The sequence below is a fragment of the Eptesicus fuscus genome, chromosome 21 (assembly GCF_027574615.1).
Source record: "Eptesicus fuscus isolate TK198812 chromosome 21, DD_ASM_mEF_20220401, whole genome shotgun sequence".
NCBI lineage: Eukaryota > Metazoa > Chordata > Mammalia > Chiroptera > Vespertilionidae > Eptesicus > Eptesicus fuscus.
This window is the reverse complement of record NC_072493.1, coordinates 34480073-34498983: the sequence shown is the minus strand read 5'-3', so window position 1 is coordinate 34498983 and position 18911 is coordinate 34480073. Positions and strand designations below refer to the sequence as shown.

Here is an 18911-nt window from a genome sequence, read left to right as displayed (position 1 = left end):
GCTTGATCCCATTGTGAGGCGTGCAGGAGGCAGCTGATCAATGATTCTCTCTCATCACTGATGTTTCTAATCTCTCTCTCCCTCTCCCTTCCTCTCTGAAATCAATAAAAATATATTTGAAAAAAACAAGAACAAATTAGACAACTTTATTACAAAAGATTAAACTCATTGGCAACTGAAAAAGAAATAACAGTTCCACAGAATTGAAAGTAATTCTTTATTGATAAACATTTATACCAGAATTAGAAATCAGTAGAAAAATACAATTTAAATAATTTTTCATCGTACAAAGATTTGATCATTTTGACTGTTGCAGTTAGTGAAATAATTAATATAAAAAGTTACGCTGATTTTAGTCACAACCAGCCAAACAGAGTGCACAACAAGAAATGCAGGCACATAAGATGTTCTGCGTATAAACAGCTAATGGCACCAGGGCTTCACATTCCAGGAAATGGTTTCTTAGGGAAGGTTATATGCATTGCAGTTGTAGTAAGAACTTAATTCAAACCAGAGCAGTCAGAAAGGGCATTGGAATCAAAAGCCAATATACAATTTAAAAACTTAAACAACATAAGGAAGGGTTTAAAGGTAATTATTTGCATGAACTTTTTCTCACTAGTTTGGACATTTCCTAGGAAGTAATGTTTTGCTGCCCAAAAAAAGTTAATAGCACAGAGACACGTTTCTCTTGGAATATTCATTACGCATTTAAACGTGGACTTAAGTTTTCATGACATGCCTTTACCCCCAAACACCTATTTTAAAGAATCCAGAAATCAGTTTTTATGGTTGGGGGTGGTCTCCCTCCCCCACATTAAAAAAAAGGGAAAAGTGGATGCACAGCTGGGGGATGGGATGGTTGTATGTGTCTCTTAAGAAAGCCAGTTGGTAAAAATTCTTAAAAAACTATAGATGATAAAACAAAACGTTCAACACAAATGCCAATATTTTTTCTTCTGAGCAACTGCCCCCAAATAATTGTGTATTTGAGGTGAGAAACTAAAAAAAAAAAAACACACAAAACAGTTTTGTTCCAAAAATATTCTAAGCTACAAAGCTCAATTTACATAAAATATATATACATATATTCACAGAAGAGTGTTCACATACTGGGATGGAAGAAACATTTAATTTGAAGATACATTTTCTATTTGAAGTTTTTAAGGAGAGTGAATAATCAAAATATACGAAAACACGAAAGAAATGGAAACAGAAGGAATCTTTCAAAATGCTTAACTTTTGTGTCTTGGCTCTAAAAGAAAAATAACCAAACATTTAAATCATAGATCCATATGTTCAAAAATCAGTATTCAGGGGGCGAGGCCCACCAACCCACTTGTTTAATTTGTGAAATTCTACCCAAAAGAATGTTGTGTGAACCCCACACTTTGATAGAGATGATTAAAATCACTTCTTATAATAAAGGCTACAACATCCCAAATTTCTGATACTGAATGGCTACTTTTCAAAATCATAGCTCCTTCAACTGAAAAATAGTCTTTAACTAAAGACTATTTTAAATTTTAAAATTTGCTTGAAAGAAGGATTTGAGCATTGGAAAGTAATCTTATTGGGGTATGTCTAAGGACATTTGCCTGCATTCCAACTCTACCTGTAATTTCCCACCTAGTCTGAGTATGTCACCATAATTTTGATAAGTGGTCTAATAGCCTATTAGTTAAAAGAAAATGTCCAGTTAATTTCCGTGACCCCTTTGTAATTTTTATCTTTGACTATCCCTAGTAAATTGGTCCTCCCAGCTATTTTTATTCAAAAGCCAGAATGCATATTTCTTTAAGTAGAACAGACACAGTCATGTGTGCATGACCTCTTGGGCTGTCAGCCTTACTCTCACAATGAAAACTTTCCGTTTAAAACGTCAGACTTAATTACCAGAAGCTATTTTGAAAACAGATAACAACACTGATTGTATTCTATACAAAACAGTTTCAATGGTCAGGATCAAGTTAGACACTAATTTTTGCAATCCTTTCTGTTTTGAAGGTCACAGTTTTCAGGCCTTTTAATGAAGAAGAAAGTTAGGCAGTAGAAGAAATTTTAAATAGCTAAAATTGGATTTTAAAAAACTCAATATTTAATTCTCTTTAAGGACATAAAGTCTCTAAAAGGAAAATGTAAAGGGCAAAGTAGAAGACATATCTGAAAATTAAACTTTAGGCACTTTCTGAGAGTGACACACAATACTGTAAAAATGGGCTGAAGACCCAGCACTAAGGATTAAAGAAGACTAAGTAGCTATTAAGAAAAATCAATAACCCTAATGCTAGTTTAAGCTGTACTTCTATAATTTTTCAAGAGCCAATAATAAGCCAGTCAATAAAAACTATAACAGAATGTTTAAAGTATCTTTTTTTTTATGTGCCTTAATGTCAAGAGTATCCTAACCCATTTGGCTTAGAATTTTCAACTTGAGTTATTTAATGGGGTATGTTTCCAATTAAACCAAATAAAACTAATAGAATAAAAGTGATAGGGAAAGGTAGTACTGGAATTCTGAAAAAAGTCTCAATTAGCTTATTTTGATAAAGTGTATAAAACAAATTCACATCTTTTAAAATATATTAAATAATCAGGTAAAGATTGTTATCCACAAAATGTCACATCGTTCAGTAGTTATCTCCTTTTTTTAAAAAGAGTAGAATCAAAGTCACTGTTTGTATTCTAGATATTTTTTCCCCTGTTTTATTTCCCAATTTTGTTCACAAAGCTATACTCAACCAAAACCTATTTGGCACTTACTATCATGAAGATGTAGCAAAAGAAGAGCTTGCCAAATATTAATCATGATTAGATCAAATAAGATTTTTAGTACATTATGCTCTGCTCAGAAATAAACCAATAGTTTTTCTGAAAAATGCAACACTGCATTTTCTCGCAGAATATTGTACATTTCAGTACGAAGACTGCAAACCCAGAAGCACCGATGCCTTGGCTTTGGGTAAAGGTGTACCTGTAAAACTGCTTAAATTAAATATCAAAACAAAATAAAACTTGATTTGTTTTGGTTGAGCACAATAGGAGTCCAAAAAGAGCTTCAATTCCTTGGCGCTTCAAATGGAAGTAAAGGCCGAGATGCTATTCTTCACATACCTTTTCATCCAAGTTGCTTCCATTTGAAGAACTAAGAAAACACTACTTTCCATATTTTGTTCTTTCTGATTCTTTAAAACTTAGGTTCGATGTCATAGTATAAGGGTGTATGCTACAGAGTAGCTAAAATCCGTAAAAAAGAGACCACCACTACGCAAAACGTCTGTCCAGTGCCCAAGGTGAGGGCTTCGAATGGTATCATATCTTTTCCTGCTGCTCGGTATACTCCAGCAATTGCTGCACCTGTTCAAAAATTCAAGTGTTAAAAGAAAAATCAAGATCAATATAATCATGAAGCTATAGCACTTAAAATTCAACTATAAGTAAAATGTTCCAGATTTTTACATTAAAATTTAAATATTATAGAAATGTTTTGTTTCCCCTATTCTTTTTGCTGACTAGCCTAGGTTTTAAGTATTCCTTATAAGGTTTGCAATTTAGTGACATATGCTTTTAAGTGTTGAAAAGTGACTCCTTAAAACCAAGAGTCTTCCTGGACATAGTGAATAAAACCATCTGGAAGTCATAACCCAAATCACAAAGATTGCAATTTACACATGATCTGATTACAAACTCAAAAAATCTCTTTATTCCCCATGCATTTAACAGGTACCTAATAAATTCTTGGCAATAAATGACAAAGAATTTTCTGTGTGAGACTGTGCAAGAAATATTTCAGGAGAAGCCACAGGGAATCTGCACTCCACTTTCTACTACACTCAGAATTCCCTTCAGGAAATGGATGGAAGAGGGAAGAGAGGAGTATGAAAAGGAAGAGAGGACTCTAAGCCTATAAATTTATTAATTCAAAGGGTGTGAAGGGAGAGATACTCAGGGATTCTTTTCTGTTCCCTATGTCATTAATTGTTTTTATTATGTTATTCACTATAACTCCCTAGAAACTGAGTATCTACTCAGGTACACATCTGAGTTGCTGAAGATACTCAGCATCTACCAAGAAAGTCAAGATTTCATTAATTTAAAAAGAACAGATCCAAAGTTCCCAGATGACTCCCCCAAATGCTCCAAACAAAATTCTCAGTGTATTCATTCAAATATTTATGTATTTCTATGTTTTGTAAGGTGTGATACCTATTTTCATAGTACACAGGATCTAGTTGGGGACACAAGACAGAAGCATAAGCATGAAAGAGATTTTGAATGATTCAAAAACAAACAGTGTCTCAATCACATGTCCACAGTTTATAAATGTGATTTGAATGCATATTAACATGTTTTAAGAAGAAGAACAATATTAACTAATACCTGTGTTGCTTTCCTAGAACATTTATGACTTTGAAATGCCCACCTCCAGGAGCAATGCATACAATACTGTGCTACTAACATCTGAAAGCTCATGTTTCACTGGGCCCCTTTATAATTTAGCTCCAAAAAAGTTGGTTGGGTAGAAAGAAGCCAACGCAACTTGAACTGGGCCCTAAAGTGGGATTTCGATGATGAATATGGGAAGAAAGGAAAAAGCTTATACAAGGAGCAACAACATGAGAAGGAAACAGAGACTCCAGGCATAAAATCTTAAAGACAGAAATAAACATGACATTTGTTGCATAATTACTATGTGTTAGTATTATGTTAAATACTTTATATACACATTATTTCATTTAAAAATATATTTTATTGATTTTTTACAGAGAGGAAGGGAGAGGGATAGACTAGAAACATCAATGAGAGGAACATCGATCAGCTGCCTCCTGCACACCCCCTACTGGGGATGTGCCTGCAACCAAGGTACATGCCCTTGACCTGAATCGAACCTGGGACCCTTCAGTCCACAGGCCGACGCTCTATCCACTGAGCCAAACTGGTTAGGGCCACATTATTTCATTTAATCAACACACAGCATATGAGGTGGGCAGTATTTACCCCTATTTTACTGATGAGAAATCTGAAACAGGTCTTCAGAGCCAGTACTCCAGTCAGGAAACTGGAGCAGAGGGTCTCTGAAGACAACTGATAAAGTTAAAAATATTGGGTAAGGCCTGTTATGGAAACTCCTTTCTGCAGACAAGGAGAAAACTGGCCTCCTTCCTGTGTTATCACAAAGGTTTCACCATTTACAGAACACAGAGAAAAGAGGCCACTTTGTCCCCAAAGCCCCCTCAAGTCAAAGAGACAAAGGGAGATTTCTGCTTGAAGCTCAAGGTTTAAATTCACAGGAGAAATAAAGTTACAAGTTAGTAGGAATATTATGTTTCTATTTTTTAAAAATATACTTATGTTTTACATGTATACCCAGAAAAAAGTCTGAAAGTATATACCCAAATGCAAACTGTGATTATCATTTAGGGATGTGGAAATAGAGAATTTTTATTTTTGCTTTTTTTTTTTTTAAATGTACATTTTATTGTGGTTTTTTTTTTACAGAGAGGAAGGGAGAGGGATAAAGAGTTAGAAACATCGATGAGAGAGAAACATCGATCAGCTGCCTCCTGCACACCCCCCACCAGGGATGTGCCCGCAACCAAGGTACATGGCCCTTGACCGGAATCGAACCTGGGACCCTTCAGTCTGCAGGCCAACGCTCTATCCACTGAGCTAAACCAGTTAGGGCTATTTTTGCTTTCTTATACTTTATAATTTATATAAAATATACATGTTATTTCTATTTAATTACGAGCTTTAAAAGATTTGAACTTATTCTCATCACTGTGACATGAGAAAAGCCAAGAAAAAAAAAAACACAGGTAAAAATAATTTATAATATGAATGTTACTCCATTTTTTATTCAGAAAGTCCTGAGAGGAAAAAAATAACCAGGTCCTTTTTAAAACAAGGATTGTTTTAGAACAATTGGAATTATTCTTCCATCCTTAAAGTAACCAACTACCAAATGGAAGTAATCAACCATCCTTCCACGCTATCAGTCAAGTGACAGCTAATGAGGAAGGACCAATAGCTTCCAAAAGGCAAATATCTTTCTTTTGCTGGTGACCTTTGTCACATGTACCTCACAAAGCTTAACATGGCTTCCCTGAAGCCAGCAAGAGAAAACCTGACTCAGGAACTCAAAGATATTAGCCAAATATGGGGGCCTGAGGGTGAGGGAAAAAACAATACAGCCCTAAAAACAAAAAAAAAACAAAAACAAATACAGCCCTGCCAACGTCGCTCAGTGGTTGAGCATTGACCTATGAACCTGAAGGTCATGGTTGGAGTCCATGGTTCGAAATCAATAAAAATATATTTTTAAAAAATACATTTAAAAAAAGGAGCTGTGGTTAAAGACCATTCTTTTTCTTCATCCCACTCAAACATGTTTCTAAAATGGGTCCTGAAATTGACTAAGTCATATGAAATATTTTGACTGATATTTTAATGTCTAACATACTTGTCAAGATTCCAGCAGTAATTGGTCCCACGATGCCCATCAACAGGATGCCTACAGACATGAACCTACCATATTTGTGATGTCTGAGGGTGAAGAGGGCCAGTAATCCAGCGGGGACATGAAAGAAGAGAGAAGACACCAGTGCCCAGAGGAACACACCATACCACATCTCTACAAGGGAAAGCAAAGAAAGGTCACAAATCACTGCCTTTCCCAGTGCAGTCATTACAAAGGGGTGGTCATTATACCCAGTCATTCACTCTCAAAGCCATTCAGTTGCAACGCAGGTTCATCAGTCAAGTATCCAAATATTGATGGTTTTAGAGGGACCAGCAAACTACAGCCACCACCTGTTTTAGTACATGAAGTCTTACTGGAACAGAGCCATGCCCATTCATTTAAGTCTTGTCTATGGCTGTTTTCAAGCTACAAAAGCAGAGCTGAAACAGTGACAGGGAACACATGGCCTACAAAGCCCAGAACATTAACTAGCTGGCTCTTCACAGAAAAACTTGACCAATCCCTGATAGACTGCCCCCACAGATTTGAAAACTGCCCTAAATAACGTCCCTCCCATAAGAAGTTACAAGCGTAAATTCATTGACAGTTCATTGCAATCAATGCCTGTTGATTTTTCCTGGCTTTTTTACTATCCGGTCTCCTAAACTGGAAAGCTATCTAAAACAATAAAAGCATAATATGCAAATCGACCGAAAGGCCTAACAGCAGAAGACTGTCTGGACGAGCTTCCGGATGAAGCCAAGGCTGCAAGGGCCGAGGCAGCTGCTGCGGCTGCAAGGGCTGAGCCCCTTGCACGAATTTAGTGCATCGGGCCTCTAGTACAATTATATTCACTCAACAATCATTTTCAAGACAGTGCAATAAATATCAAGCCACTATCTCCTTTTAGGATATTAAAGCTCTTTTTTTTTTTAAATCTTCACCTGAAAAGTGAGGATATTTTTCCTTTTTTTAAGAGAGAGTAGAAAGGAGGGGAAGTGGGGGGCAGGGGGAGAGAAAGAGAGAAAGGAGAGAAACATAGTCGTGAGATACATCTACTGGTTGCCTCCCACTCGCATTCCACTCACACCCTGATGGGGATATGGGGTGGGGGTGGGGAAGGGAATTGAACCTGCAAGGGAGGTACATGCCCTTGACCTGGAATCGAACCTGCAACCCTTCTGTGCATGAGCAACAGCCAGGGCCAGAATCTATATATATAAAAGGCTAGGTGCCTATCCATCTGACCGGTAGCTATGACGTGCGATGACCACCAGGGGGCAGATGCTCAACGCAGGAGCTGCCATGAAGCGCACTGGCCATTTAAAAATAAACGGCACCACGGACCTGGCAATGACAAAGCAACACTCGTCTTCCCCTAAGTGGGACACAGGCCCCGCCACCACCCCACCAAATCGCAGCCAACTCTGCCAAGACCCCAAGGTGCAAAATGCGGCCCACAGCCCAGCCCGGAAATGGTTGCTGTGGGTGCCGGGTAATGATGTCACATAGCAATGCCCAGCTTCCTCTCCCTAGTGACTAGCCTCCTTGGAGTTTCTTCAGCCCAGGAACCCAACTTGCTTTATAGCCAGGTGCAAATATTTCATGTACATTTTACTAATTTTCTTTCATCTCTGACACTTCCATTATAGAGAAAGGGCGAATAGCAATATTAAAATATTTCTTCTAATTATTTTCCTTTCAATGTGTATGAATCCGTGCACCGGGTCACTAGTTGTTTTATAAAACTGCTGAAACTGGTCTACTAGTATTTGGATTGATGGTTTTTTGCGAATTCTGTTAGAAGACGTTAAATCATGCAATATGGAATATAAAGTAATTAAATAGTTGTGTCCCAACTTTAAAAATTAAATATATAACATAAAAATAATATATATGTAGTATATAAAAATATATATTTACTAACTACTGCCCTTCCTCTACAAAGAAAAAAACCTTTCCAGTCAACAGTGTTGATCAGAAATTGCGGGCAGGATTCTGAATCCTCATGGTTTGAGTCCTGTCCTCTTCAGAAACAAACCTACACTACTATAGCTTTTCCAGCCTTGGGCCGGGAGCTCTTCTTGCTTCCACTGCCCAGGGGACTGGCCCTCTCTTCTTGGCAGCAGTTCCAGATGTTTCACTGTCTGGTGTCTAGATACTGCTCCTCCCCAATAAAAGTGCACCCACTAGAGCTCTGACACCCACAAATCCCTCCTGCCTGGGCAGCTTCTGCTGCACCCTGGCTCAGTGAGAGCAGTCTGGCCCCCAGCCTAAGGCCCCCTTGTACGCCACCCCACCATTAGCTCATCCCCAAGATACGGTACAGTACCATGCAATTCCCTTCCAAAGCAGTTAACCCCATCTTAAATCCCATAGTCCTTACCAGACTCTGACCTCCATACCACCACCCAATGTACAACTAAGTTATGTGAAGGCACGAGGAATACCACTGCCCCGGGGTGGACAAATGGGATTGCAAATCTGCCTCCAAGATGCAGAGCAGTTGCCATGCTGGCTGCTGGCTGCCACCACTGACCTGACACTGCTCTTGGGACTGTTGGAGCTCCCCAAATTTTAAAGATAAGCACTGCTTTCTGCAGCAACTCAGGGCTGCTGGCACCTGGCTTCTTACTGGCTGCCACATAACCATCAGGGAGTGGACTTGGAGGTGAAGCCTAGATTTGCCAGAGACACTCTACGTTAGCGTCCATAAAAGTGGGTCTGGACACTTAGGTGTGCTACCCAACTGCTATGGGCTGAACGTGTTCCACCAAAATTCATACATTGAAGCTCTAATCCAACAGTACTGTGGCCTAAGAAGAGGAAAAAGGATCTCTCCCTCTCTCCCTGCCATGTGAGGACATGGCAAGAAGGTGAGCCAAGAGGGCCCCCACCACAACACAGCCATGCTGGCACCCTGACCTTAGACTTCCAGCCTCCAGAGCTGTGAGAAAACAAATGTCTGTTATTTAAGCCACTCCGTCTACGGTATTTTGTAACAGCAGCCTGAGCAGACTGACACACCAACACTCACCTGGTCCCACTCTGGAGCACAAGACCTGCCCAAGGGGACCTGCTAGACTACCAAACCACACCTCAGTTTTCCTAAACGCTGAAAGGCCTTTTGGCAAAACAAGGTCTGGCATAGCAGGTCAGCACCTCCGAGTTTCTGAGGGGGAAGCACGCTGCACTCTCCTGCAACCCTGAGCGACATCCATTAGCTACCTCAGTGCCTACATGTTTTATATAGTGCCACTTAAATCACTGTATGCAGAAAAAACGGCTTTATTATATTAGATGAGTAGTAGTTTAGAAAACACTTTTCAGATGGATGGATTATAGGACTCTAATAGCAAAGGCAAACCCCAATCAATGAAACACTTAAAAAAACACACTAAGTGATTTCCCTTTAATCTACTGCACCTTAATTTGCTCTCTCTTTAATAGCCACTTATTGATTATCATACAGTACTTTTTATTTCCCTGGCTCAATACACTCAAAAATCTTTGTCTATATATATCTCAGTATTTCCTTGTTCACGATTTAAATCAAGTGCATTATCATCAGCTTTGTTTATTTTGGCAGCTAAAGTCACATCACTTCCTGATGTTGAAGTATAAATCAGATAGTCTGTAATAAAAGATTATAAGGGGAAATCAGATTAAGCACTGGTGACAAATGGGCCCCAAAGATGTCTACATATTTATCCCCAGAGCTTGTGAGTGTGTGGCAAAAGGGAGTTTGCAAGTATGATGAGATTAAGCATTTTGAGAGATTAGCCTGGATTTTCCAAGTGGGCCTAATGTAATAACAGGGTCCCCATAAGAGGAAGGCAGGAAAGTCAGAGTCAGAGAGATTTGAAGATGCTACTGGCTTTAAAGATGGAGGAAGAGGCCAAGAGCCAAGGAATTCAGGTGACCTCCAGAAGCTGAAAGTAAGGAAACCAATTCTTCCTAGAGCCTTTAAAAGGAACATAGAACTGCTGATCTATTTTGGACTTCTGATCTCCAGAACTATAAAATGATAAGTCTTTGTTGTTGTAAGACACTAAATTTGAAATAAGTTGTTACAGTGGCAACGACACTAAGAGTTCATTCAACAAATATTTATTTAGCCCATTCTATATGCCAGGCACTGCAGTGAAAAGAAAAACAGCATAAAAAGACAAAGATTTCTACCTATAGGGAACTTACTATCTATTTTTCTTTAAAAAAAAAAAGATTTTTAAAATTGATTTTTTGAGCGCGAGGGAGGGAGAGAGAGAGGAGAAACATCAGTGTTTATAGGATGCCTCCTGTATTCCCCCTACTGGGGATCGATTGAACCTTCAACCGGGCATGTGCACGGGAGGACACCCAACCAATGGAGCCACACAGGCCAGGGCAAACAAAATCTGTTTTTCAAACAGACATTTCAGTTAAAGAGAAAAGCCACATAGATTGTAGAATCCTCTAGTTGAGTTCTGTATTAACTAAAGGGGTTTGTAATGGCTGGCTCCTTGCCCCTGTAACATCTACAGCCGAGTCACCTAAATTCCAAGCAAGGCCTCAAGGCTACCTGGACCCAATGAGCAGAAATGAAAGAAGCCTAAGCTAAGTGGGCAGTTTCCCTTTAATCTACTGCACCAACTTAGCCATCCTTTCAGCTGGCCCCACTCTACCTTATGTTCCAGGTCACACTGTCTGAACACAGCCTGGTCCTCTGAAGCTGGGGTTCTAAGTAGACCACATAAGTCTTCCCAGGAACTGTAGTCCTGCCCTGTCCTACAACTCTGATGCTGGACTGCAATGATGCTAATTGCCCAAAAGCCTGCAACTCTCCACACTGCTCACTGTGAGTCCCCTCTCTTACTGAATCCCACCGACCTGCCAGGGGATCCATCTGTTCCCTAGTGAAATAATACACACATACATACTGGTCTTCGCCCCTGGTTCCTGGCACGGCTCCTAAACCTCTTGGAATTTCCAGAATCGTCTTTTGTTCTCCTAAGGTGACTCTTAGTGGGCTGGTCACCAGAAAGCCAGGATTATAAGCTTAGAACATGCAGTGCCACCCCAGCCCTATTCTTTGGAGAGGGAAGAGGTGCTGGAAGTGGAGTTAATCGATGTGCCTATGTGATAGAGCCTCCATAAAAAGCCCAAAGTGCAGAGTTCAGAGAACTTCTGGCTTGGTAAACACATCTCCGTACTGGGTGGATGGCCCACTCCAAATCCACAGGAACAAAAGCTCCTTCCAGACCTCACCCTGTGTATCTCCTTCGTCTGGCATTCATTTGTACCCTTTAATATCCTTTGTAATAAACTAGTAATCTAGCAGTAAACTGTTTTTCTGAGTTCTGTGAGCTGCTCTAGAAAATTAATCAAACCATGGAACCTCTGTTTTATAGCCAGTCGGTCAGAAGCACACATGATAACCTGGACTTCTGATTGGGTCTAAAAGTGGGGGGTGGAGGCAGCCTTGCGGAACTGAGCCCTTAACCTGTGGGATCTGATGCTAACTCCAGGTAGACAGGGTCAGAACTGAACTGAATTGTAGTGGCACCCAACTGATGTCACAGAATTACCTGATGTGGAAACCCACACCTCTGGTGTCAGAAGTGTTGTGAGTGTGGTAGTAGTGTGAGAGTAAAGGACAACAGTGAGTTTTTCCTAGATACCCCTCCACTCCTCCCTAACAATGATGACTTGCCCATCAGGACTACCAACTGCAGGCTGCCACCTCTCACCTGACACTACGGACAGACTATCCCCTCACTCCTGACTCCTGAGTGTGTCTCCCTGGCCTGCCTCACCCCAATGGTCTTGGTTCTAGCAAGGCTAGATCTTGTCTGTCCTGATCTGGCCTTCCATCTATTCTCTACACAACAACAGAAAGTCAGTGATAATGGGTACGAGGTTTCTTGTTGGAGTGATACAAATATTCTCTAGGTCCTGTGGTAATGGCTGCAAACTCTGGAAATATATTAAAATCACTGAATTGTACACTTAAAAAGCAACAAAAAGTCAGATCATCCCTCCTCTGCTCAAAACCCTCTAATAGAGTCCCTGGGATGTGACCTCCCCAGCTCTCCTGCTTTACCCACAGTGTTGGGTTTATTTCCTTTATGTTTCTTTTTTTTATTATTTATTTAATATATTTTATTGATTTTTTTACAGAGAGGAAGGGAGAGGGATATAGAGTTAGAAACATCGATGAGAGAGAAACATCGATCAGCTGCCTCCTGCACACTCCCTACTGGGGATGTGCCCACAACCAAGGTACATGCCCTTGACTAGAATCGAACCTGGGACCTTTCAGTCCGCAGGCCGATGCTCTATCCACTGAGCCAAACCGGTTAATCCTTTATGTTTCTTAAGTAAGCTCCTATTCCAGGGTCTCTGAACCTGCTGTGCCCTCACCCAGAATACTCTTCTCCCAACAGCCACGGGGCTCACTCCTCACTTCCTTCAGATTTTGGTTCCTTGGCATTATCAGAAAGGCCTTCCAACCTTCTGTAAAATAAGGTTCCACTTGGACACACAAGACACTATCCCCCTACCCTGCCCCATATTCGCCACCAGCTGTTCCTTTCCACACTTTTAAATTTTGTTTATTTCTTTTCTCTCACCCCCTAGAATAAAAGCTCCTTTGTTTTGTTCACTACCACATCTGTACTTGGTGCCTAAAAAACAACAGGCATTCTACAGGCACCGAGAAAATATTTGTTGAATAAATGAATAAATAACTGCTCCAAGTGTGACCCATTTTTGATCCCAGCACTCCAACAACCCAATATTATTCAATTTTAGTTTAATTATCACAAGATACACTTTGACATTGATTTTAATGAAATTCATGTGTTCAGAAAGTTAATGTCATTCTTGATATAAAGAAAAGGTCTGCCTTTCTTGGCATTCAGATTTTTTTTTAAATGGCAACAACAAAAGAAATCTGAACAACTCGGAGTAAGGAAGGTTAGGCAGAAATCTAAATGGTTAAATTGCAAATGCAGGTTTAAAAAAAATAATTTCCAAACTTCCTGATAGTGATAAACCACAGAATATTTCAGAGCAATGATTTTGCCATATTGAGTTAGCATAAAATAAAAGTAACCTTTTCAGTGGGGCCAAAATAGGAACTATTTCAGATCCAGGTCAATGAATGTTATTCACTGTCAGCAAGCTCAAACTTCATGCATCTATTGTATCCATCATTCCAACTAAAAATGAGACACAGCAGGGAAGTTAAGTATTTCCTCATCACATTCTGATCAACTTGAGGTACATGCAAGTGAGTACCCCCAGCCCAGAGCCTGCACTTTGCCAAATGTGTACAGGCATCTCCTGCTTTTTAAAAGTTCACTTTCTGCCCTAGCCAGTTTGGCTCAGTGGATAGAACGTCAGCCTGTGGACTGAAGGGTCCCGCGTTCGATTCTGGTCAAGGGCACATATGTAGGTTGCAGGCTCAATTCCTGGCCCTGGTGGGGACATGTGCAGGATGTTTCTCTCTCTGTCTCTCTCCCCCCTCCCTTCCACTCTCTCTAAAAATCAGTGGAAAAATATCCCCAGGTGATAAACATAAAAAACAAATAAATAAAAATTCTGCTAAAAACCCCCACAAAAGTTCACTTTCTGCCACTTTGCTTTGACGAAAGACCTACATTAGTACTGTTGTCACTAGTCTAAGAAATTCAAAGAGGATTTTCACTCTTCAAAAAAAAAAGACAAAAAGCAAAAAGTGTTCAGCGATTGCTTTGCAGTGAGCCATTGTTGCAGGTAGCACACACCAGGAGCAGCAAGTGGCAACACCGAGTTCCTTCCCCAGGAACTATACTCAGCATCAAGTCCTCATAGTTTTGAACTGTCTGTAAGCATCTGTGCTTTATCTTGATTTATTTTGTGCATCCATTAGCAAGGCCTGTCCTAAGGTGATTACTTCTCCACTTCATACCATTTCGGCCTAGGCAAGTTTTCAGAACCCTTTTTTTTGTTTATCTTCACCCGAGGATATTTTTTTCCATTGATTTTTAGAGAGAGTGCAGATTTTTAGAGGGAGAGACTGAGAGAAACACCAATGTGAGAGAGACCCATTGACTGGTTGCCTCCTGCATGCCCCCGACCAGGGCCTGGAACCTGCAACCTAGGTATGTGCCCTTGAGCGGAATTGAACCTGGAACCCTTCAGTCCGCAGGCCAACACTCTATCCACTGAGCCAAACTGGCCAGGGCTTCACAGGAACTCTTTCGGACAGTGAGGAAAACCTGAATGAACGATCCCTGGTGATTAACACCTCCAATTATGTCTCCATAGAAATACCCATAAGCTCAAGTATATATTGCAGTGTAATATCTTCGGAACAATTTCTAAAATCAAAACAATTCCGATAGCTACAGATTCCCTAATATGAGGTAATGTTAAAACTGTTGTCCCAAATCTAGTCATCTCAATATTTTCTCAAAGAAAGAAAAGGCAACTAAAAGCCAGACAGACTGCACAGCATATTTGCAATTTCAAAGTATCACCTCAGATGACGTAGTAATTTTAAAATGGCCTGGCCAGCATGGCTCTGTGGTTGAGCATCAACCTATGAACCAGGAGGTCACAGTTCTATTTCAGGTCAGGGCACATGCCTAGATGGCACGTTTGATCCCCACTGGGGGGCGTGCAAGAAAGAGGCAGCCGATCAATGATGGTCTCTCATCACTGATGTTTCTATCTTCCTCTCCCTCTCCCTTCCTCTCTGAAATCAATAAAAATATATTTAAAAAATTATTAAAGTTCCCCTGGCAGTGTTTCTCAGTGGTTAGAGTGTTGCCCCTCGCACCAAAGGGTTGCAGGTTCCATCCCCAGATAGGTGTGCAGGAGGCAACCAATCGATGTCTATGTCTCTCTCTCTCCCTCTGTCCCTTCCACTCTCTCTAAAAATCAATGAAAAAATATCCTTGGGTAAGAATTGAAAAAAAAAAGGATCAAGGGATTAAGGTACCCTTACATCGGAGAGATCTGATAAACACCGTTTCACCAGACGTTAAATGTCTCCTGATATGATGCACTGGAATGTGGATAACATCACGTTCTGACCAAAAATGTTTAATCTGAATGTAATGATGAAGAAACAATTACATAAATTTAGACTGTTGGACAAACTGAGACACAATTAGCCTGGACTCCTCAAAAATGTCCATCTCAAGAAACTGAAACAAAGATGAAGGAACTGTTCTAGATTCAACCAGACTCAAGAGACATGACAACTAAATGCAATGTGTGATCCTTGGCTAAATCCTAAATTTTTTTTAAAAAAGGAAAAAAACTACAAACAATATTCTTCATACAACTGGGGAAATTTAAATAAGGTCCATAGATTAGGTAATATTCTATCAATGTTAAATTTCTTGGGTGTGATATAGAATTTTTTTGGCTATGATATAAAATGTCCTTGTTTTAAAAGATCTATATTCTCTGACATCCATGTTTCTCTCTCTCCCTTCCTCTAAAAATCAATAAAAACCCATTTTTAAAAATAAATAAGAGATCCATGCTAGCGTATTAGGCATCAAGTGCCATTATTTCTGTAACTTCCTTTCAAATGGCTCTGCAGAAAGTAAAAATGTTATGTGTACACATATATAGAAAGCAAAAGAACCTAAATATGAATAACAAATCTCAGTCAAGGGTATATGGGTATTTGTTATACTATTATTTCCATTTTTCAGTAGGTTTGAAAATTCTCAAAATAAAGAGTTGGGAAAATAAGGGGGGAAAAATCAAACTAATCTGGTCCTGTAGCGCCTGCCTCCAGACTGCATGGACATTTCATTTTGGGGGCAGTGTCTCCAGAATGCCATATTATCACTGTCAATGTGACCTCAGGCCCTTTTGGGCGTGACTTCAAGCTAACATCTGCATCTGCCCCATTACCAGCTATTTCACAAACCTGTCCGCGAAGATACTGGACAGGTAATACACGGCAAGTCCCCGGTGTCCACTGAATGGCGCCTGGCAGTCGCTGCCCAGTGGATGGGAAAAAAAAAAAATCACAGATGCCTTGTTTATAACTACAAGTCAGTAACCCAATCCTCCTTCCTTTGCAGGTCTCCGGCCCCGTTCTCGCTTTCTCGACTAAGTCAAGGCATCAGCTTAGCTGGGGAGCCCAACCTCAGCCTCCAACAGCCAGGGCGCTCAGTCTTCTTAACCTTTTGCACTTGGATGTCGAGTGTGACTCGACACGGTGAGCATTAGAATAAAGGAATCGAGAAAAAAAGCAAGCGAGTGCAAAGGGTTAAAGCTCCAACACACATTCACCAACCGCGCTCTCCCCGCGCAGCCTTTCCCAAGTAATTTCTCCTCTCGGCTTTTGGAGCACGGATAGCTATCTTGTATTATAAATATGAAAAAAACCTCCTATCGGGAGAAGAGGGGGCGGGTAAGCAGAGTTAAAAAGAATTGGTGCCAAAGGTGTCGAACTCGTGAGCGGGAGCCTCAGCAACAAGTCTCCGAAAGTGATTCCTAGAAAGAGAAGCTGGTGGAGAGGGACGGAGGTGCGGGCCATCAGCAGGCAACCTCCTGGCGAAGAGGGCACCGACGGGACTAGAAGCAAAGGAGGGGTGAGTTCTGACTGCCCCTCAGTCTGGCCGGGGCGATCAGGCGTCGAGCTGCGAACGCCGAGGAGAAGCCGGCGCGGACGACAGCGGCCAGGCGCATCCTGCGCCCTACACCAGGCGGAGAGGACCGCCTCCAGGGCTCCGTCGGGTTCCAGTCTGAACTAGGGCGTTTGGAAACTCCAAAAAAGCAATACTAGTTGGGGTGCTGGCCCAGCTCCCTTCATCGACGGGTACACCCGCGGCCGCGCCCTCCGACCTTGCCCCCCAGCGCGGGATCGGCGGGAGGGAGCGGTCTAAGGGGGTCGGCAGGAGCCCCCAGCTCTCGGCCGAGGGAGCGGGACCCTCCCCTAGAGAAGGAAAACAGCCCCCAGATCTCGGGGCGGCGGGACCCAGTTTGCACTCGGAGGGGAAAGGCGCCTGCCCACCGTCGGGCGGCCGCGGCGGGGAGCACAGCGCGCAGGCGCCCGCCGGTACCTGGGAAGGAGCAGAGAGAAGTGGCGTTGGGGCACAGGGTCCCGTTGCCCACTCGCGGGACGAGCTTCAGGCTGAGGATCTGCTGCAGGAGCCCGGCCGACCCCTCGCTGCCGCCGCTCCCCTCGGGCTCCATCCCGCCGCCATTCACCGCAGAGGGATGGGGCAGAGCGTCCGCAGCGTCGCTGTGGCTCTCTCTGACAGTCCGCTCTGCTCTCCGTGCGCCCGCCGCCTCAGCGTCACCTTCGGCCAGGGCCCTCTTCCTCCTACTCCAACGGCGCTGTCGAGTGATGGTCCCTTCCTCCAATCAGAGCGCGCCGCAGATGGCGGGGGCGGGATGAGAGCTGTTCCCGCCCCTCACGTTGCGTAAGGCTCACCAAGACGCCGCACCCACGCAATACGCCCCCTACTGGAAAGTCTATCCTGCTCCAGCAGGGCGCACTCCGCTTTGCCCTTCTCTGCAGCGCCACCTATAAGGCAGTAGGGGAATTGTATACGTCCCAGCTGACCAAGATGTAGATTTAAAACGGATGAGGCGGGGGGCCGGGGGGGGGGGGGGGGGAGAGGGTGGTTAATTGGGGAAAAAGGAGACATATGTAAAACTTTAGACAATAAAAAATAATAATAAAATAAAAAACAAAAAAAGGATCTGGCAATGAGGATAAGATGGTTCAGCAACAAAGTGAAGGAAGCTGGAAGACAATGCAGCAATAACTTCAATATTTTGAGGGGAAATTCTTCTTTTGAAAACTTAATTTACTTTAAATTTTAAAAGCATTGTGTAGAAAATACATAATATTTTCCTTTTAATTCAAGATTATTAGCAAGATTGTTTATTAGAGTTCCCTCTTGAAAGCATTTGTTTTGGAAGCTGTTTTAATACCATTTCTCCAACACTACAACTGGGATTTGGCCTTAAATCAAGAAACTTTTCTAGCCCTAACTGGTTTGACTCAGTGGACTGAAGGATCCCAGGTTCGATTCCAGTCAAGGGCACATGCTCTGGTTGCCAGCTCCATCCCCAGTAGGGGGCCTGCAGGAGGCAGCCAGACAATGATTCCCTCTCATCATTGATGTTTCTATATCTCTCTCCCTTCCTATCTGAAATCAATAAAAATATATTTTTAAAAAAACTTTTCTAAAACAAAAATAGTAAGTATAAAAAAGTCATGAAATATTTAAGAATGCTGTCTTTTGGTACATTTGCCAGACTAGCAGAATATATAAGTGGAAGAAACCAACTACTGCCCAGCTGATGTGGCTCAGTGGTTGAGCATCGACCTAGGATCCAGAAGGTCACAGGTTCAATTCCTGGTCAGGGCACATGCCCGGGTTGTGGGCTCGATCACCAGCATGGGGCGTGCAGGAGGCAGCCGATCCATGAGAATATTCTC

General features: G+C 41.8%; 1 protein-coding gene across 3 annotated transcripts; it reads right to left on the bottom strand.

Moving 5' to 3' along the window:
- Nucleotides 1–203: 203 nt before the first annotated feature.
- On the bottom strand, nt 204–17798 carry TMEM170A (transmembrane protein 170A). Of its 3 annotated transcripts, XM_028142821.2 has the most exons (4): nt 17521–17798; nt 16380–16451; nt 6464–6634; nt 204–3357 (listed from the first exon to the last, which is right to left on the bottom strand). In XM_028142821.2, the coding sequence occupies exons 1-4, from the start codon at nt 17651–17653 to the stop codon at nt 3227–3229; spliced, it is 507 nt and encodes a 168-aa protein (XP_027998622.1). In that variant the 5' UTR covers nt 17654–17798; the 3' UTR covers nt 204–3226. The 3 variants fall into 3 exon arrangements, with proteins under 3 accessions (XP_027998622.1, XP_008137893.1, XP_008137894.1); XM_008139671.3 differs by lacking the exon at nt 16380–16451; XM_008139672.3 differs by lacking the exon at nt 16380–16451 and having other exon boundaries at nt 6533–6634.
- Nucleotides 17799–18911: the final 1113 nt, after the last annotated feature.